The following is a 22225-nucleotide window of genomic DNA, read 5'->3' on the forward strand; positions in this document are numbered from 1 at the left end:
ACTCCAACAAATCCCTAATATCATTGGGCAGAAAAAGGACCAGTGATATGGAAAGATGAGGAATAGAATTGAAAGACTATCTTAATAATCTATTACGGGGGTAGGTCATAATTTAATATCTGCCAAGAATATCTAGGGATCCGCAGAGCACTAGTCACGAAGTACAGGACCCACAAAACATAACACCCACATATTGCCAAAAGATAGTAATCGTCATTGGATATCAATCCAAAAGGGGAAAGTACCAAAAGTATGGGAATAAAAAATACAATTCCTGATCAAGGGCATGTGAACGAGAATCCCAATCCAAGTAGTCAGATGACGAATGTCAGAGAGTTATAATGAGATGTAGACCCAAGTCATCTCAAAGAGGAGTTTCTAGATCACCACCACCTGAAAATTCAAAAATCCTTGGAACTACAGTTCCCCGACACTAGAAAAATGAGCCACCCCAGATCAGGATCTAGAGCAGAGCACAACCAGAGATACAACATCCAACTAGAGCCGTTGAGGAAGAGAAAGATCTATGCGCCTTCGCAACAACAACAACAACAACATCCTAGACAAGTCCACCACTTATTGCAAAAACGAAATCCAAATGCCTTGCAAGGCCTAGAATGATGAAAATATTTACCCACCGAGTGCCTTAATAGTATACCTAATCACTGTTTAATCAAAATTGTGTGAGCTAAATTAAATTTTTTAATTATAAATAAGCTCAATAAATAAATTATTTAATCAATCTCCAGAAATGAATTAAGATGGGCCTTTTTCGTATTTAATATTTATAAACAATAATAAATTTTCATGTATTCCCTTTAATGATATCAAAACTATCTAGGCTAACATTAGATCTTAAAATAATTGGAATTATATTAATTATTACGATATTAACAAATAGTATAATCCCTTTTGAGATGAATATTTCCATTAATAACATTAGCATGATAATGAAAATGATAACAACTTTATAGCTTAATTATAGGTAATAAAACGATTTAAAAAAACAACAACAACGATAATAATAAACCATGCCAGCCCTTGCAGAGTTTTCCCCCTTCTTCACTAGAATTTTTAGATAGAAGGTGGATTGATTACCAGCTGCTCCCAGTCGACCACTAGTGTCAACGGCCCATAGCAGTACACCCCCTTTTTTCGCAAAAGGGATAGCGCCTGATCGATGTGTCAGTGGCGTCTAGCTATCATCATCAGCCTAATCATCATGTTATAATGTAAACCCATTCTGCATGTATATGATATAAATAATCTCAGCAAAATTGTGTCATGTATGTAACAACTTAGGTAAACCAAGCTTTCTAGTGACGATCTCCATTCTGGGAGGTTTTTTGTCTCACCGATCCATTCTCGAATGTTCGGTAGAGTTTTCCCCTCCAGTCTTACCCCAAAGCTGAAATGGATTTTGTCACTAGGATGTTAGGCAAGTCCTAGTGTTCTAGGTCGAGTCTATGTAAAAGTGATTTGGGAATAATCCTAACTATTTGATCAGGTTATTTTATTACAAATTGTTTGGTCTGTTTGATTATATTTGTGTCGCAGAAATGGGTGGTCTGTGAGAGCCTATTACAAATGGGTTTTCCCCTTTACGATGTAAAAAAATGAAAATCATGATGTAAAGTGTCTTGAGAGTTGGAAAAATAATTTATCCCTTCAGGTTAATTAATTAAATTTTTTGACCAAAAATTAATTAAAATCATAAGCTAGAATTTTAATTAATTCTATGTCCTAGAATTATTTAAATTCTCCAAAGGCAAAATTCATCGGTCCTTAAAAATTAAATTTTAAGAGGTCTAGGGACTAAGGTAATATAATTATCTTGATAAATTTTAAACCTTTGATCTCTGGGGTTAAGTCAAAGTCAATATTTTGGAGAAATTTACTCAAAATTTTAATTTTTGAGTTAATTAAAATGCATTTAATTGAAAATTTTGAATTTCTTCAAGAATTAAATATTTTTGACAGATGAAATTAAAAGAAATTTAAATATTCATCAACAATCGAGATTGTTTTGACGAGGATCACTCGAACTAGCCATTGGACGATTTATTTTTAAATAGGAGGTTATTTTTCAGTTGATTGATCCGATCTTTTGATCGTGTGCTTAGCAAGAAGCTCTAATGTAATCTTTTTTTCTGGATAATAAATAAAGACTTTGGGGTTAAATTCTGCTGGTATTACTCTTCATGGCAATATTGTAAGATGTGTTGTTTTCATGCACATATTTTTCTAAAGCCATTGAAGATAGCTTTTGAAGAGTGATTTGAGTATAGGTATCTTGCTTAGTCACTGTGGTTTGAATAATAATTTAAATTTTGAACGTAATAGCGGGTATCTCTATTTGTCTGAATTTTATTATTATTTTCTCGCTCTATTTTTTATTGCTGGATGGAGTTTTGCAAGAAAATCTTGATTTCAGATCCTCAGACATTAGGGGAACTTTTCAGTTGGACCAACCAACTCTCGATCTATGTTTTCTAAGGAGCCTAGCTAAATTAGCTTTGGGCTTATCATAAGATTTTGTTGGTGATACACAGAGGGTTTCGAGTTATCACCTCCTTTTAAAATTTAAAAAATCTAATTAAAATTCAATAGATCTGACTATTAAAAGCCTTAGATTATCAGATTTGGGAGCAGAGTTGGACTCATACTCAGATCTGATAAATCTGTAAATTATTTGTATAGATATGTTATTTACTTGTGTAGATCTGAAATTTTATAACATAATTTTGAATTTTAACACTTGGGTTTTTGGAATTTTCTCTAGTTTTGCATATTGGGTATTGGGTTTTTCTCTTTTCACTTGTGCAAGAATAGATCTGAGAAATCAGCCAAGGAAATCTTCAGATCTGAGCCAGATCTAGACCTTGGGGGACAAGATCTGGGCTCAAAGATTGTTTGCAGGAATAGATCTGAGAAATCATTCAAGGAATATTTCAGATCTGAGATTTTTTCAAGGAGATCTAGGGGTTTTGAGACAAATTTAGGCCCTAGAGGGCAAGATCTTGTCCCAAATTTTTTTGCAAGGCCAGCCATTAAAGAATTTGCAACAAATTTGAAGATTTTAAGCAAAATTATTTTTTCAGAAAAAGAGTTTCAAGTTTTAGGGCTCCTCAGCTCAGATCTGCCTTCTCCTAGCCCTATTGGGCCTAGTGCTAGCCCTCATTGGCCTTAGATTCCCATTGCTCCATTTCTGATCTGAATATTTAATTTTCTGAAGCTGATCATTGATGATTTTTTGCAGAAAAATTGGTAAATATGTGTGTTTTAGGTGTTGGAATTTTTTTGGCAACTTGGGCAAGTGATATTGAAGGCCTAGAGCCTAAGGGTTTGATCTCTAAACCCTCTTTTTCCTCACTGTTTGCTACAACAATCATATACCTTTCTAATGGTGACAAAATTTCATGTGGGTTAGCCTAAAATCAGTTCCTAAATTGTCTAATACATTAAGGAATTAATTTTTTGAGTTGGGAATCCATCATTAAGCCTATTTCATATATTAATTACTAACTGTAATAAGTATCTCAGATTTCATATAATTATGGAAATCACATCATAACATGCTGAAATTTTTTCATAATTCATGTGGGCAAGTTTGGAAAATTTTCGGTAAATTTTTGTTATAAAGATAGCATTGATAGCTTACTATTTTCATTGTCATATTGCTGTTGTCATAACATTTGTTCGCTGTTGTCCTAAGCAATTCACTGCTGTCCTAAAAAACAGTTCTCTGAAAGTTAGGAGTTTTAATATCGTTGTGGGAGTAACTGCCCTAAGAGTTTAGAAGGGTGATCTTCTTGATTGCAACAAGCATTCCCCTGTTGTCGTAAAGTCTTTTTTACTGTTTTTTTTTATCACCAAGCCATATTGGCTGCCTTATATTAAATTCTGAAATTTCAAGTGATTTGAGTTCATAACACAATTCAGAATTTGTTTGACATGTTTGGCTTAGTTTGGCATTTTAATTTTACTGCTGTCATTAGAGAATTTGCTGTTGTCCTAAATCTAATCTTTGAAAATAAGTGCTTTTGGATGACTGTTTGCATAAGTTCAGGTCAACAAATTTTTGGTACAATTATTGGCAATAAAATCCAAGTTTAAACTCCTATTTTCTGAGTTTCTGAATCACATACACACAAGCTCATTGCTTAAAGGAAATTCATTTCACACACTTGGAACAGATAAGTCTAATATTTTAAATTGCCCAAAGGTTTTCTTGTTTGGTGAATGGTAAATATTTTGAAATCTATTGAGCTAAGTATTATTGAAAAGGCTTGCATTCGATTTGGATCTAATAGAAAACTTGGGCTATTTGAATATCTCTCAAGTAGTTCTGGAATTTTCAAGTAATTGTCATTGAAACATAAATTGGATAAATGCTCTAGTTCTCTTTCTTGACATTAATATCATTATTGGTTTGTGGTTATGATAATTTTTTGGCATATTAGTGACCTTTTGTTAAGAGCATATATCTTGTGTATCTTATTGGCACTTGAGATATTTGGCACTTTGTCTTGTAAAAGATTATCTCTTCATTCATCAAGTACTCTTTGTCATAAAGTTAATCAATACTAAGTACTTGAGTCTTAAACGATCTTACCTCAAGACTACTCACTCATCCCTTTGCTAATCGCATCTTGCATCTCTTTTCATCATAGTAACATTTTCTTTAGCAGCGGTTGTCCATCATGTACTTAGTCCTAAATTTCTCAGAAAGATAGTTGACTCCACAAGGAACTGGTATCAATTGTATAAATCAAATCATTTAAGTCTTGCTAGATCTAAAGAAGTATTTGGTCGCTCAACTATGTCTTCTAGACTGGTTGGTTCCCAACCACTCCTTCATTCCATTTCCGTAGGTTCCACCCTCTTAGTCTGATGTGGGGAGACAATTTAAACGAAGAGATTGGGAATCAGGGTGACAAACCCCAATCTGAGCAGTTGTCACGGTGCTTGGACATTCTGCGCGACAACACTCCCCAAAGGATCCCATGATATATGATCTTGAAACCTTTGTGCACTTAGAGAAAGAGCATTTACCAATAAAGATAACCCATGGGGGGTTAAGTACAATGTTTTCAAACTTGGATTTGGACCCAGAATTGACCAAGGGTCCACTCAAAATTGATATTAGGTCAGCTTGGGATCAGACTGGTTTGATTTTTATGACTCAGGTAACTAAAAGATACATAAAATGCTAATATTTTAAAGATTTCAAACCATAGAGGCAAAATATGTAAAGTTTTATGATTTATCATGTATTTAGCAGGTAAGAGTAAATATATCAAATTGGCACCAAGTGTAATACATATCTGAAACAAAATACTTAACCAATGAGGCTTTAAATGGCCTGTAGAGTCTAAAAACAAGTTGCATGATGCTAAAAGCTATTAGCTTACTGTATATCACTAATCAACATGATCAATCATCAAACTCATCGTCACTGCTAGAAGTGGGATCCTTGGCATGAACTACAAGATCTGGTTTATAGTTCTAAGACTCGTTGGAATTAACAAGGGAATTTGTGATTGCAGTAGTATTACTAGTAGAAGCAGGAGCTACATGGCTAGTGCCTACCATGCCTAGTGCTACACCTACTCTACCAGTGGATCCAAATCCAAATAATTCCGTGCCAATTAATCAATCTCATAATCAAGATCAAATTCTACTGTGGCTTCTAGGGTGCCCAATTGCATTGACTTGGTTGAGTTGGATCAGTTTTGTATCGAACTGGCCTAATTGTACACTGACTTGGCCAGTTTAGTACCAAACTGGTCATCTATCTGTTATAGTAAGCCAAGTCAAATCAGCTGATCATGGCTCCGTCAGCTTGACCAAGTCAAAGCAGATTATTGTTCACTTGGTCAACATGGCCAAATCCAAGTTTGAGTCAACTTTTTTTTAAACAATTCTTATGTAGTGGTCTTGATATATAGATATTGTAACGAATAAAATATATATAAATAATATAAATATAAATAATAAAGATAAATCATAAATAATAATTACTCTTCATGAAGAGACATTTGCTTCGTATATAAGCAAGCCTCTCGTTCTCATTGTAATTCATCATCATTCTTATTCTTATTCACATATTTAATATAATATTTATATCCTTAATGGATAATTTGATATTCCAAGTCTTTTGGAGTAATTAATCTTAAGAAGGAACTTTGTTCGCTTCATTTGGTATCAGAGCCACGTTTGGCTGATCACCAGGCCTTTGGCTATCAACCTATCATCAACTTCGTTGCTGTCATAATTGAAGCGTTTCGCTACATATTGGGAGATTCTCCATTTTTTAGGTCTTTGGCCATTATTTTAAAAAATAATAATAAAGAATAAAGAAAAAGGGTATATAAAAAAAAAAGAGGAAAGGAAATAATATATTCTAAACAAACAAACAAAAAAGTGAAAAAAAAAAAAAAATATATATATATATATGAAGGGTTTTACATTATTGATAAAAGTGCATAATAAAGATAAGCGGGAATTAAAAAAAATTTACGTGGAGAAACCCGTGGTTTTAGAAACCAATGGTAATTGCCTGTGGTTTTAGAAACCAGTGGTAAGTTTTGCATTTTATGTGGAGAACATTAACCGAGGTTTTAAAAACAATTGCCCATGGTATTTTAGAAACCAATGGTAATTGCCCGTGGTTTTAAAAACCAGTAGTAAGTTTTACATTTTACATTTTACGTGGAGAACATTAACCGAGGTTTTAGAAACAACCCATGGTAATAGCCCATGGTATTTTAAAAGTTAAAGAGAAAACAGGCATACAAAAGCTCTTATGTGAAAGGTAAATATTATTTTTACTTAAAAAGTATTGTGAACATCGTGACCGTGTCATATGAAAAGACGTGACGTTTATATTAAGTGGGGTGACATTAAAAAGTTATCAAGAGAGTAATTAAGTATATAAAAAAGGGACCAATTTATTATTAAAAAAAAGAAAAGTGAAACTATTATTATTTTAAGATAATAAAGTTATTTTGAAAAGGGGTCTTAATATAAAGAAATACATACATATATAGAGGGCAACAATATAAAGGAGTATTTTTTTTTAATAAAAGGGTATTCAAGTTTTTAACAATCCACATTAAGGGAGAATATTGGAAATATATATATATATATATATATATATATATATATATATATATATAAAGAAAGGGAGATAAAATAAGTTATTAAAAAAAAAAAAATTTCCATACAAAGTTAAAATGATGAAGGAAGAAAGGTTTTCCTATAATGGTCTTTCAGTTACAGATCATAGAGTAATTACATTAAAAGGAAATATCCAAGGAAGAGAAGTTAATGTTGCCATCAACCCAAGCAATGATAAAAATTATATCAACATCAACTTGGCAAATCAACTATTAATTCCAGAGCTAAGCATTAGTGTAAAAAAAAATATTTTTGACCAAAACAAGTATAAAATTAGTGACCTACAAGTGACAATAGGTCATTATGACTACATATCTCAATTTCATGTTGTAAGGATGGATAGAAACACTGACATCATACTTAGTCAACCCTGGTTTAAGGATTTTGGTACATTCATGTTAAACATAAAGAAACAAGTTTTGACGTTTCCTTATAAAGGGAAGATGGTCATGTTTCGAGACATAACAAGTAAATCAAAATCAATAAAATCTTCATTAGAAGACCTTAAGGATATCTCAGATTTGATGTTTCAAGATAACGAAAAAACTATATCAAAGAAGCAAAAAGAGTTTGAAGAAGTCATTTGCAGCAGAGACAAAGAAATTTCGCGCCTAAGAGATCACCAAGAAAAGCTACTCGAACAAGTCAAGAAAGCTAAAGCATCAAAGAAGGAACTCAAGGAGCACTTATCAGAACAAGAAGAGGAAACTTTGCGTTTAAAGAACCTCAATAAAAATTTATTAGAACAAATCAGAGATCTAAAAGATGAAAATTTTAAAATTCAAAACACTGAAAATAAGGTTGATGAATCAAAAACCAAAGAACTTTTATGTCTGAGAAACCATAATCAAAGTCTGCTCAATCAAACTAAGAAACTTAAGGAGGATAAGAAAGCATTAAAAGATAAGTTGGAACAAGTCACTCAAGAAGAAGTATCAAAATCTCCAGTTGCAACAATTCAAGTTGAAAATAAGGGAACGAATACCGATCCAGTGAATATGACAACTCAAGAAGACAAATCAGTTGAAGAAACGACACGCTTAGATGTTGCAGTTCAGACAATGGAAATCCCAAGTGAATGTTCCATAACCAATTCAACAACATCTTCACCAAAAGAAAATCTAAAAACTTTATATCGGCATCCGAATCACGAGAGTAGACAAATCAACCAAGCTACGTATCAGGACCATTCAAACCAAAGACAACAAATTAATGTTTCAGAGAATAATGACGTAACATCCATCCAGTCTTACACTGACAAGTCGTTACAAAATTCCAGTGATCAGAATACTATACAGAAGATTAATCTGGGATGGGCTGATCCCTTCTCAGTGTGACAATTTTGTTTGTCACTAAGAAGATCATATCAGCTTGTATCGACGAAGTTGACTGTTCCAAGACAGAAAGACTTTCGAAGCAGAAAAAGAGATCAAGCCTTTTTCATCGACAAGCTTTGAGGACAAAGCTTTTTGAGGAAGAAGGCAATGTAATGAATAAAATATATATAAATAATATAAATATAAATAATAAAGATAAATCATAAATAATAATTAGTTAAGCTAGTAATTAGGCTGAAGAGGCATGTCTAATAAGACATGACTCTTCATGAAGAGACACTTGCTTAGTATATAAGCAAGCCTCTCGTTCTCATTGTAATTCATCATCATTCTTATTCTTATTCACATATTTAATATAATATTTATATCCTTAATGGATAATTTGATATTCCAAGTCTTTTGGAGTAATTAATCTTAAGAAGGAACTTTGTTCGCTTCAGATACTTTGCAATTGATTAATTTTTTGAAATTTATATTTCTATATTTAAGATACATCAAGGCGATGGAAATACAAATGACAACCGCCTTTGATTTCTACTTGTTCTGAGCAATATTTGTAAGCTTCTATGCTAAATTTTCCCATGTTTTGGGGGTTTTCTAGATTTTTGTTCCCTTTTCTATTGTAATTTCAGACGATAAGTATTAAGAATTATGCTAATTTGCAGGCAGCAGTTGTATTTCTAGTCACAATACATGCATACAGCAATGAAAAAAGTGAAATGGAGGAGTTATCCATGGTAGCACTATCAGGATGTATCTGGCTGCAGGCTTTTGTTATTACTTTAGAGACAAAGTAAGTAATCACTTGGAATATCCAATTGTACCAAATTGATCTTTTCTTCTATGCCATCAGTCAGAGTATTTGTTTCAACCTTGTAACTTCATAAATATGATGTTTCTCATTTTCAATTTATGCTAACTTAGCCTCTGCAACTGTTCAGCTCTTTCACAATTTTACAGCATGCTGCAATCTGGGGCAACCTTATTGCATTTTATGTGATCAACTTTATTGTGAGCACTCTTCCATGGGCAGGAATGTACACGATAATGTTCCGTGTCTGCAAGCAACCGGCTTACTGGCTGACCATGCTGGTAACTTCTTAGTTCTCTTTAAGTTTCATTCTGTGAATTTTGATTTTTTCAATGAACATTTTCAAATATTTGATTCTATAATACCTAATGGACTAGAAGTTGCTTATGCAGGCTATAATCATTCTTGGCATGGGCCCTATAACAGCTCTCAAGTACTTTCGTTATACATACCGATCAAGTGCTATTAACATATTGCAACAACTGGAACGTTCACAACCAAATACTCACTCTAACCCCAACCTGGAGGCACCTATAAAAAGCATGGAAAAGGAAGTGTCTCCTCTCTCTGTAACACATCCAAAAAGTAGCAAAGCATCAGTATATGAACCATTACTCTGTGAATCGCCATCAACAAAAAGAGCTGCAGGAGTAGCTGCTTTTGATTTCCTGCAAGCAAATCCATCGAGATTGTCATTTTCTTATTCAAGAAGTAAGAATAATTAATCGTTCTCTTGATGAACTTCATGGGACGCTTTTAGAGATTCCAAGTTCTTGAGATCTTGGTACAACTCAGGTCAACCCATAAATGTGGAATTAATGATCAAGCTTATAAATTTGTTATTGTTTACAGTCTAGGCAAGACAAGCTTACTTCTTGCTCTTTGGTCAAATGTGATTTACCATTAAGGTCTCGAAGTTAGCTTGTACATTGGGAAAGAGTATTTAAGGGCTATTCTAGCTATATTGCTTTATAGTTTTTGTACCAAAATCATTTTCCAACAGAACAAGAAGCCATCTCATACTGCTGGAAGGTGGCTATATGGTCTAGGGTCCTTACAGGAAAATTGACAGTGAAATTTGTATATAATGGCCCACTGTGGTAATAGGTTTGAAAATCTATTGGCTATTTCGATCATTTCCTGGTTGAGCAAAGCAAAAGTTTTGGTACTACGTATATTTCCAGTGGGACATCGTGCCATGTCCAATATAATGTGGTAGATGTCAGCATTGTATGTCTCAACATGAATCAATTTAATTCCAATATTTTTGACTCTTTGTATTCTTCTCGTTTTGTGTTTAACGTGCTGTATATGATGCTGTTTGGTTAATTGGAAACCCACCTCAAAGTTTTCACATTCTGACTCTGGTCATTGACTCGCTGGGCCATACATAGTAATCAGGCCTGGAATTTCAAATCCTCTCTGCCTGTCAAGTGAAAATTTGTTGACGTTTTTTGTATTTTTTATGCCTTTCATTTTAGGTTCTACGCAAATTTCTGAATGTCAACCTCCCCTTACTCGAAACTCTCTTTCAACTACTTTTGCATCTCAATTTTCATTAATCTTGCTCTAAAAGTGCCTTGTTTTTCCTAAGTTAGCATAAACATGTTAATTGTTGCAATTTTATTCCATAGTAATATCTTTTGTTTAATTCTCTCTCTTTTTAATCATAGTCTCTTATTTTCAAATTAAGGGAATAGGTTATTTCACTTTCAATTTTATTTTATGTTATAAAATATTTGACATTAAAAATTATTTCAATTTGCAAAGTGGATTATATAATGAAAAATAATTAGACCTTAATTCCATTAATTTTTATATCTTTAAATTTTATATGATTTTAATTTAGTATATGTGTGTGTGTGTGAATTGATAAAGAAAAAAACTACTAAGACTCATACTTAATGCTTTTGACTAAAAGATTTATAATAATGAGATATCCATAATTTATTTTTATTCTTACTCATACAAATACTCCTACTCAAGTGCATATCATTCGTTGAAATAGCTAAATTTTTATTAAGCTCAAACCATGTACATTCATAAAACTCATAAAACTAGCCGCCTCAATTAAACGTACAACCTCAACAATCACATTTTGGAGTAAGTCCTAGCATTTCTTTAACAAGTCAAAAACACCTCAAAATACTTCAGTGCTTCATTGCATTGATAGCAATGATGTGAACTATAGACATTTTAAACCCTGATTGGGCATGCGAGTGGGATGAGGATGGCCTCTCAACTGTTGAGAAAGTGTGAAGTGCATAGATAGGCTTATGTTAATAAATTTAAAGTTTTGGGTGCATTTAGTAATATTAGTATAAATGCGATCTCAATCCATTTAAATTTGAATATGTGAAGTTTCAAAATACATACGACAAGCTCACACAAATAAATAACATATCAAATTTGGAATTTGATATATGCAATCAATCATAATATTATATAATAATCATTTTAAAAACTTATAATCATATGGTGTCTTCTTAAAAGATTATTCCAAAAAGTTTTTAGTTGAGACAACAATTCGGTTATTAGGATTGTATTAAGTTTGAACCCTTAACCAATTTACTTATAAACACACAAATTCTAACTAGAAATAATTATGGGTGTTATACGACATTGCATTATACAACAAATTAACATGAATCGTATAGATAAAAGTCAATTGCATTTGGTTTCCAAAAATAAAAATATTTTACCAAAAATTTTATGAGTAATCCTAGTTATAGAGCTTGAGAGTGCAGAACAGTTGTTGGAAACCTGAATTCCCAGTTATAAATATTCAATGCAATTATGCTTTATGGTGGAGTTGTGGATTTAATACAGGCACGCCGGAGAGATTGAGAGTGCAGCCAACTACTTGTATTTAAACTTATGCTAAGTGGAAAATCACTTAAATGGTATTGGTATTATAATTTTTGACGGTTTAAATTTAAAATCAAACGTCATTTTGACAAGTTGCAGATATAAAAGAGATGTCATATCTGACAGGTTAAATTTTTAAATTACCGTCAAATACATTTTGAAACCCAAAATACGTCTTACTGGACGTCAAATTCCAGCCCTGATAGTAATAGAGATAGCATACGAGATAGAAGATAAATTGTGAAAATAATTGTTTTGATCAACTTGAGGAGACATCAGTCAACTTTCCTACAAACAGTGAAATTATTTAGCAATTATCTGCCATGAGCGATTTTTGTGCTTAAAATATAGATGCATGTCACTAAGTTACCACATTGGCTAATCGTTAGATTAAACACTTCTAACGTGAGATCTTTAGATTTGTATTTTTTTTTTAAAGTAAAACAGTGGAAGAAGTTGGTAATCGACATGTTGTGTATAAAACAGTGGAAGTTGGTAATTGACATGTTGTGTTGACATTTGGTGTTGATTACCAATTTGCTGGTAATGATAACCAAAATTTATAATAAACAAACATTGTAGTTGTTTGTACTTAGAATGTATTTGTACACAAAATACACAATGTATTGTAAATTATATATATATATATATATATATATATATATATATATATATATATATATATATAATTGAATGTTGTTAGGATGAGGGTCCTACTTATATATCATGCAAAGTGTCATTTCATAAATAGTCGCATGTCTCTTCAATAATTAATTACTATTTAATATATATTTATATTTGTTACATTACCACCCCGTTAAGGGATGTTTTGCCTTCAAAGCATGAAGAAAATGATCCCCCTCTAGTTGCACACGTCACTTTGGTATGTATAATTCAATATTAGTACCATCTTGGAATCGTGGTTTATCCATTTCCCTCTCGAATATATATATATATATATATATATATATATATATATATATAGATATAATTTTCATAAAATACTTTGTAATTTATTAGAATTCTTTTATATATATATATATATATAATTTTGAAGTAGCTTTATAGTTTAATAAAGTTACCCTAACTATTTTCATAAAATACTTTGTAATTTATTAGAATTTTTTTATTTATTTATTTGTATGAGCATTATTGACCATGCAGATTTGTTAATATAAGTTGTGTCTATGCTCTTGGTGTCTCTGTCATTGCCAAGAAATTTGTAAGACATTGTTGCTTTCTCATCTAGTGATTCCAATTCAGAGTGGGCCTCTAATGCTAGATGGGGAAGGTTAGGTTGGTTTCTTTCAACCTCCTGCTGCTGCTGGCAGCGATGCATCTCTCTAGGTAGTGTCTCCACAATCACTTTCTTGATCTTCGTAGGATTATTTTTGTTTTCTATTTTTACGAAAAGCGTTGGTTGGCTTGATACATGGTTTACAAGGATTTACTCAAATAAACTTTCTGCATCTTTTGTGGGTATTTCTATAAATGGGGTCTCAACAATCACTTTTGTGGGCTTCATGGTCTCCTTTTCAGTTTTTACAGGAGGCTTGTGCTCGCTCATTATCCAATTTAGAACAACATTATTGTTGGGGTTTTCCGTGGACAAAATATCAACTTCATCAATAATTTCTAATTCATTCTTTTCCTCCCTGATTTCATCATCAGTTGTCATATATTTCTTTGCCAAAACACTGTTGAAATTTTTAAGTCTAACCCATTAGAAATTCTTCCTGCACTATTTGGTTTATTTCACCTACTTGTTTAATTTCTTAACAAGTTATTTAACCATATAAAATACTGAAAATAAACACAAATGCAGTCTCAACCATGTACAGATCATCAATTGAAAGAAATAGGGAAACACACAAGGGAGACCGTTATTTTTGGACAACCGTCCCCAGAAAAAACCAATGCAGGAAAACAGGTGCGGCAGTTTTGAGGGTTTTATTATTAAGCAGCTTTTCTTGAGTACAACTGGGTGCCAAACTGGCTCACCCTATAGAGAAATCAATATGGCAGTAATACCTCTCTTCGGAAGCAAATATTCAACAAGTCTACTCCACGAAAATCTCTCCAACGCCTCTCTGAGGCTCTGCGTTAGCTTGGAACCCTCTGCATCAGCCTTCTGATGCTCTGCACTGGCTCTCTAGCCCTCTGTGTCACCCATGCAGGCCATGGTAGTCTCTGCGCAATCCCTCTGACCATCTGCGTGGCTCCTACTAGCTTTACGACGCCTTCTCTGCCTCAGCGCTGATCCTTCAGCACTATCTCTGCCTCAGCGCTGATCCTTCAGCACTATCTCTGCCTCTTTGCTATAAACCCATTGCTCCTCGCTGCAACTCTAATCACTGGTTCGATTTCTCTCAGCAAACCCTGCTCCAGAAAATTGAATTAACTGATCAACTTGGTGTATCTCCAACTGACCCTCAAGCCTCCTCTTATACTTTTTATGTTGAGTCTTTAACGACTGAGATTAAATCTCTAATCAATGACTAAGATTAGATTTGGCTTGATCCATGTCATTTAGAACATTCACATCTAGTTTTATATTAATACTTATTAATATTTTAATTTTCCAAAATTTAGACTTACGAACTCAATTAAAAATGTTAATTACTTTAATCTCTCTAACCTGGTGGAATTTCCCCAAACCGTTTCTAGGTCTTGGAGATCTCATGTGCTTTAGCCTCTCCACCAATTTTCATGGTGAGAGCACATCCGATGCTATCCCAAATCAACACTCCCTCTTAGCGAGGAATGTGCTCTAGTAATGCTCCACAACTGAACATCACCCTGATCATCCGACACCTATACCTGTGTTGATGCTTGGCCTGCTGCCCAACATCCTTTGCACTGTTGCCTCCTATAATGCTGTTGATGGCTCTACCACTGCCATTGTTACATTTATACTGCAGCGCCCTCTGCATCTATGTTATTGCTGGTCTTTTCTCCCAACACTGCATCTACATTGTAGCCCTCTCTCATCATGCTGCATCGTGCTACCTATAGCACTACCACTGCTACTGCTGCACTGCAACTCAGTGACTGAGACGGTGGTAACTGATCTTCCCAACTACTGATATCCTTGTCAAGCTAGAAACCCTCCTGATGCTGAAGCTCTCTCTGCTGCTATACTATGCTCCCTCTGCGGCCTCTGTGTTGCTGCAAAAACTTTGTGCCGCTTGCATTGTTGCAAACACCTTTGTGCCTTCCTGCACTGCTGCAACCTCCTCTGTGCCTCTCGCACTGTTGCAACCGTCTTTGCACTGCTACAGATCTCTGCACTCTAGCATTGTTCTACCACTCCATCCGCATCTTTATTCTACCGACATCTGTCATCCTGCTATTGTCACTCGGGGCTCCTGTACCGAATATGATCCAAGAGTTTGGGTACCTCAAGGATCTTGCCCCTCATTTCCTGTAGTCCTCCTGACTATAGCTTGATGTCAACCCACCTCTTCTCTAGAGGTGCATGAGCACTCATGGCACAATCATCATCAGGCTCCACTTCCTTCTCTGCCTTAGCCAGCGTTGCCTTGGAGTCATAAGCCTCTCCCTTATTCGTCTTCCTGGGACACTGGGTTGCATAATGGCCCAGCTCCCCACAATGGAAGTTCTTTATCTTGGAGATGTCCTTCTTCTTCCTCTTCCCCTGTTGTCCTGTAGATGCCAGAGCCGCATCCTCTTCCTCCTCTTTCTTGATTCGACCTCCTTTGCTGCTGCTTCTCGCTTTGGTCATCCGTCTGATCCCTTCTTGGCGAAGATTTGCCCACAATTCTACCCATCCTGGAAGAGTCACTCTGCCTAAAATGCTTTGGACAAATGTCTCCCACTCCTCAAAGACTACGTTCAAGGCGGTCCCCACCATTAACTCCTGATCCGACGTGGCACCTATGGAAGTAAGCTGGTCCCGGATCTTCTACAACTCGCTGAGGAATATATTTATCTGCTCCCCCTTCTACATATGATACGATCGCAATTGATTCTCGAGTAGCATCTTCCTCTAGACGGAAGTGCCTTGATACATTGTCATCAAGGTATCCCACATCTCCTTTGTCGTATTCTTCTCGGCAATATGTTGAACTACATGATCCTTGACCCCATCACGGATTATGCACTTTTCCTTGGCCATTGCATCCTCATACATTTCGTTATCATCTGGGTTGACTGGGATAGCCACGCTTCTCAAGGCGAAGGCCTTGATGCAATGTCTATTTAGAACAGACAAGATCCTGGCCTTCCAGATGACAAAGTTGGATGCCCCGTCAAACATGTCCTGATCCCTTAGTCTGTTCATTTCCATCTCCGCTCTTCTCTTCGACTCCCTCTAAGTCTCTACTTCCCTCCTGGAAGTTCTCTCTTAGACTCCCTCTGAGTCTCGATTTCCCTCCTGGAAATCCTCCTACCAACTGTTGAATCGCTCCTCTATGATCCCTTTGCTCCTACAATACTGATCTGGATTTCTTGGCTAGAAATCTACCTAGGTAACGATTCCGTCTACCTTGGTTCTGTCCCATTAGGGACTGTTCTGCTTCGACAATAACAACACCCCACCAGCTTCACAATTTGCCCACATCTCCCTAGGCCCCAGCAGTTGAAGAAACTAAGCTTCTTGGCTCCGCACAATCCCAACAGTGGCTAAATCGCTCATCTGGCCAACTATGTCACCCCTGCTTAGCTAAGAAGGATGACGTGGTTCTTCGTGAGCCTCTTCTACCTCTCACTACTTCTGCGCTGACCCTTTCTCTGGCTCAAAATGATGACGTAGGCCCTCTGCGTCACTCCTTCTCTGCTTCTTTCTGCTTAAGAACAACTTCTGTCTCTTAGGACAACTGTTTCTGCAACAAATTCTCTGATTCAGCTGATGCCTTCAGTTTTCCTGCGATCTGTAATTCTCTAATATAATGTTGAAATTTCTATGTCTAACTCGTTAGAAAATCTGCCAGCACTATCTGGTTTATTGCGCCCGCTTGTTTAATTTCTTAACAAGTTATTTAACCTTATAAATATTGAAAATAAGCCCAAATGCAATCTCAACCATCTACATATCATCAACTAAAAGAAATAGACAAACACACAAAGGACATTGTTATTTCTGGACAATCGTCCTCGGAAAAATACAATGCGTAAAACCGGTGCAGTAGTTCCGAGGGTTTTATTATTAAGTATATTTTCTTGAGTACAACTGGGTGCCTAACTGGCTCACCCTATAGAGAAATCAATTTGGCAATAATACCTCTCTTCGGAAGCAGATATTAGGAAAGTCTACTCCACGAAAATCTCTCCAACACCTCTCTGAGGCTCTGCGTCAGCATGGAACCCTCTGCATCAGCCTTCTGATGCTCTGCGCTAGCTCTTTGGCCCTATGCATCACCCACGGAGGCCCTGGTAGTCTCTGCGCAATCCCTCTGACCCTCTGCGTGGCTCTTGTTGGCTCTGTGCTGCCTTCTCTGCCTCAGCGCTGATCCTTCAGCACTATCTCTACCTCTGTGCTATGCAGCAACTGCCCCTCGTTGCAACTTTGATCACTGGTTCGATTTCTCTCAGCAAACCCCACTCCAGAAAATCAAATTGACTGATCAACTTGGTGTATTTCCACCTGACCCTCAAGCCTTCACTTATACTTTTTATGTTGAATCTTTAACGACCGAGATTAAATCTCTAATCAACGACTAAGATTAGATTTGGTTTGATCCATGTCATTTAGAACCTTCTCACCCAGTTTTATATTAATACCCATTAATATTTTAATTTTCCTAAGTTTAGACGTAAGAACTCTATTAATTAATTATTTTAATATCTCTCTAACCTGGTGGAATTTCCCCAAACCATTTCTCGGTCTTGGAGATCGCATGTGCTTTAACCTCTCCACCAATTTTCATGGCTAGAGCACATCGGATGCTACCCCAAATCAACACTCCCTTTTAGCGAGGAATGTGCTCTAGTAATGCTCCACAACTAAACATCACCCTGATCATCTGGGACCGGAACCTGTGCTGATGCTTGGCCTGCTGCCCAACATCCTCTGCATTATTGCCTCATGTATTGCTTCCCATGGCTCTACCACTGCCACTGTTACATCTGTACTGCAACTCCCTCTATATCTGTGCTGTTGTTGGTCCTTTATCCCCACACTACATCTGCATTGTAGCCCTCTCTCATCATGCTGCCTCGTGCTGCCTATAGCACTACCACTGCTACTGTTGCATTGCAACTTAGTTACTGAGACGTTGGTAATTGATTTTCCCAACTACTGAAATCCTTATCAAGTTTGAAACCCTCCTGATGTTGAAGCTCTATCTGCTGCTATACTATGCTCCCTTTGCTGCCTCTGCGCTGCTGCAACAACTTTGTGCCGCTCAAAATTGCTGCAAACGCCTTTGTGCCTTCCTGCACTGTTGCAACCTCCTCTGTGCCTCTCGCACTATTGTAACCCTCTTTGCACTACTACAAATCTCTGCACTCTAGCATTGTTCTGCCGCTCCATCCGCATCTTTCTTCTACCAACCTCCGTCATCTTGCCACTGTCACTGGGGGCTCCCATATCGGATATGATCCAAGAATTTGGGTACCTCAAGGATCCTGCCCCTCATTTCCTATAGTCCTCCTGACTACAACTCGATATCAGCCCACCTCTTCTCTAGAGGTGCATGAGCAGTCATGGCACAGTCATCATCAGGTTCCACTTCCTTCTCTGCCTTAGCCAGTGCTGCCTTGGAGTCAGAAGCCTCTCCCTTTTTCTTCTTCCTGGGACACTGGGTTACATAATGGCCTAACTCCCCACAATGGAAGCACTTTATCTTGGAGATGTCCTTCTTCTTACTCCTCCCCTGCTATCCTGTATATGCCAGAGCCACATCCTCTTCCTCCTCTTTCTTGATTCGACCTCCTTTGCTGCTACTTCTCGCCTTGGTCATCCGTATGATCTCTTCTTGGTGAAGAGTTGCCCACAATTCTACCCAACCTGGAAGAGTTGCTCTTCCTAAAATGCTTTGGACGAATGTCTCCCGCTCCTCGAAGACTACGTTCAGGACGGTCCTCACCATTAACTCCTGATCCGACGTGGCCCCTATGGAAGTAAGCTAGTCCCGGATCTCCTGCAACCTTTTGAGGAATAGATTTATTTGCTCCCCCTTCTGCATCTGATACAGCCATAGTTGATTCTCTAGTAGCATCTTCCTCTAGACGGAAGTGCCTTGATACATTGTCGTCAAGGTATCCCACATCTCCTTTGCTGTATTCTTCTCGGCAATATGATGAACTACATGATCCTTGACCCCATCAAGGATTATGCACTTTGCCTTGGCCATTGCATCCTCATACATTTTGTTATCATCTAGGTAGACTGGGATAGCCATGCTTCTCAAGGCGAAGGCCTTGATTGGATGTCTATTCAGAACCGACAAGATCCTGGCCTTCCAGATGACAAAGTTGGAAGCCCCGTCCAACCTCTCTTGATACCTTAGTTTGTTCATTTCCATCTCCACTCTTCTCTTCGACTCCCTTTGAGTCTCTACTTCCCTCCTGGAAGTTCTCTCTTAGACTCCCTCTGAGTCTCGATTTCCCTCCTGGAAATCCTCCTGTCGACTATTGAATCGCTCCTCTTCGATCCTACAACTATGGTCTGGATTTCTTGGCTAGAAATCTGCCTAGGTAACAATTCCCTCTACCTTGGTTCTGTCCCGTTAGGTATTGTTCTGCTTCGACAACAACAACACCTCACCAGCTTCACAATCTGCCCACAGCTCCCTAGGCCCCAGTAGCTGAAGAAACTGAGTTTCTTGGCTCTGCGCAATCCCAACAGTGGCTGAATTGCTCCTCTGGCCAACTGCGTCACCCCTGCTTGGCTAAGCAGGATGACGTGGCTCTTCATGAGCCTCTTCTGCCTTTCACTGCTTCTACGCTAACCCTTTCTTTAGCTCAAAATGATGACGCAGGCCTTCTATGTCACTCCTTCTCTACTGCTTTCTGCTTAGGAACAACTTTTGTGTCTTGGGACAATTGTTTCTGCTGCAAATTCTCTGATTCAGCTGGTGCCTTCAGTTTTCCTGTGATCTGTAATGCTCTGATACCATGTTGAAATTTCTAAATCTAACCCGTAGAAAATCTTTCAACCCTATCTGGTTTATTTCACCCACTTGTTTAATTTCTTAACAAGTTATTTAACCATATAAATACTGAAAATAAACACAAATGCAGTCTCAACCATCTACAGATCATCAAATGAAAGAAATAGACAAACACACAAGGGACACTATTATTTTTGGAAAATCATCCCCGGAAAAACCCAATGTGGTAAAACCGGTGCAATAGTTTTGAGGGTTTTATTATTAAGTAGATTTTCTTGAGTACAACTGGTTGTCAAACTGGCTCATCCTACAGAGAAATCAATCTGGCAGTAATACCTCTCTTCGGAAGTAGATATTTGGAAAGTATGCTCCACGAAAATCTCTCCAACGCCTTTCTGAGGCTCTGCGTCAGCATGGAACCCTCTGCATCAGCCTTCTGATGCTCCGCGCTGACTCTTTGGCCCTTTGCGTCACCCACGCAGGCCCTAGTAGTCTCCGTGCAATTCCTCTGACCCTCTACGTGGCTCCTGCTAGCTCTGCGTTGCCTTCTATGCCTCAGCGCTAATCCTTTGACATTATCTCTGCCTCTGTGCTATGCAGCCACTGCCCCACGCTGCAACTTTGATCACTGGTTCGATTTCTCTCAACAAACCCCGCTCCAGAAAATTGAATTGACTAATCAACTTGGTGTATCTCCAACTAACCCTCAAGCCTCCTCTTATACTTTTTATGTTTAGTCTTTAACGGCCAAGATCAAATCTCTAATCAACGGCTAAGATTAGATTTGGCTTGATCCATGTCATTTAGAACCTTCTCACCCACTTTTATATTAATACCCATTAATATTTTAATTTTCCTAAGTTTAGATTTAGGAACTCTATTAATTAATTATTTTAATATCTCTCTAACCTGGTGGAATTTCCCCAAACCATTTCTAGGTCTTGGAGATCTCATGTGCTTTAGTCTCTCTACCAATTTTCATGGCTAGAGCACATCTGATGCTACCCCAAATCAACACTCCCTCTTAGAGAGGAATGTGCTCTAGTAATGCTCCACAACTGAACATCACCCTGATCATCTGGCATTGGTACCTGTGTTGTTGCTTGGCTTGTTGCCCAACATCCTCTACACTGTTGCCTCCTGTACTACTGCCCATGGCTCTACCACTGCCACTATTACATCTGTACTGCAACTCCCTATGCATTCGTGTTGTTGCTGGTCCTTTCTCCCAAAATTGCATCTGCACTGTAGCCCTCTCTCATCGTGTTGCTTCATGTTGCCTATAACACTACCACTGCTATTGCTGCACTGCAACTCAGTTATTGAGAAGTTGGTAATTGATCTTCTCAACCACTGACATCCTGGTCAGGCTAGAAACCCTCCTGATGTTGAAGCTCTCTCTGCTGCTTTCTTGTGCTCCGTCAGCTGCCTCTGCACTGCTGCAACAACTTTGTGCCTCTTGCATTGTTGCAAACACCTCTGCGCCTTCCTGCACTGCTGCAACCTCCTATGTGCCTCTCCCACTGCTGCAACCCTCTCTACACTGCTATAGATCTCTACACACTGGCACTGTTTTGTCACTCCATCCGCATCTTACTTCTACCGACATCCATCATCCTACTACTGTCACTCGGGGCTTGCGTAGCCGGATATGATCCAAGAGTTTGGGTACCTCAAGGATCCTGCCCCTCATTTCCTGTAGTCCTCCTAACTACAACTCGATTTCAGCCCACCTCTTCTCTAGAGGTGCATGAGCACTCATGGCATAGTCATCATCAGGCTCCACTTCCTTCTCCACCTTAGCTAGCGCTACCTTGGAGTGAGAAGTGTCTCCCTTATTCTTCTTCCTAGGACACTGGGTTTCATAATGGCCCAGCTCCCCACAATGGAAGCACTTTATCTTGGAGATGTCCTTCTTCTTCCTCTTCCCTGCTACCGCGCAGATGCCAGAG

General features: G+C 37.3%; 1 protein-coding gene across 2 annotated transcripts in view; it reads left to right on the top strand.

Moving 5' to 3' along the window:
* ALA2 (aminophospholipid ATPase 2) overlaps window positions 1-10606 on the top strand; it is a 426245-nt gene extending 415639 nt beyond the window's left edge. The window contains exons 23-25 of one of the 2 annotated variants that reach the window (XM_089458821.1): window positions 9185-9312; window positions 9461-9611; window positions 9723-10606. In XM_089458821.1, the coding sequence (XP_089314947.1) occupies window positions 9185-9312; window positions 9461-9611; window positions 9723-10055 (612 nt within the window). In that variant the 3' untranslated portion in view covers window positions 10056-10606. Of the gene's footprint in view, window positions 1-9184; window positions 9313-9460; window positions 9612-9722 lie in introns of those variants that run through there. The other variant, XR_016266798.1, reaches the window with a different exon arrangement.
* The last annotated feature ends 11619 nt before the right edge of the window (window positions 10607-22225 follow it).

The sequence above is a fragment of the Pinus tabuliformis genome, chromosome 7 (assembly GCF_031772625.1).
Source record: "Pinus tabuliformis cultivar Carrire ecotype Pingquan chromosome 7, CPIR1, whole genome shotgun sequence".
Classification (NCBI taxonomy): domain Eukaryota; kingdom Viridiplantae; phylum Streptophyta; class Pinopsida; order Pinales; family Pinaceae; genus Pinus; species Pinus tabuliformis.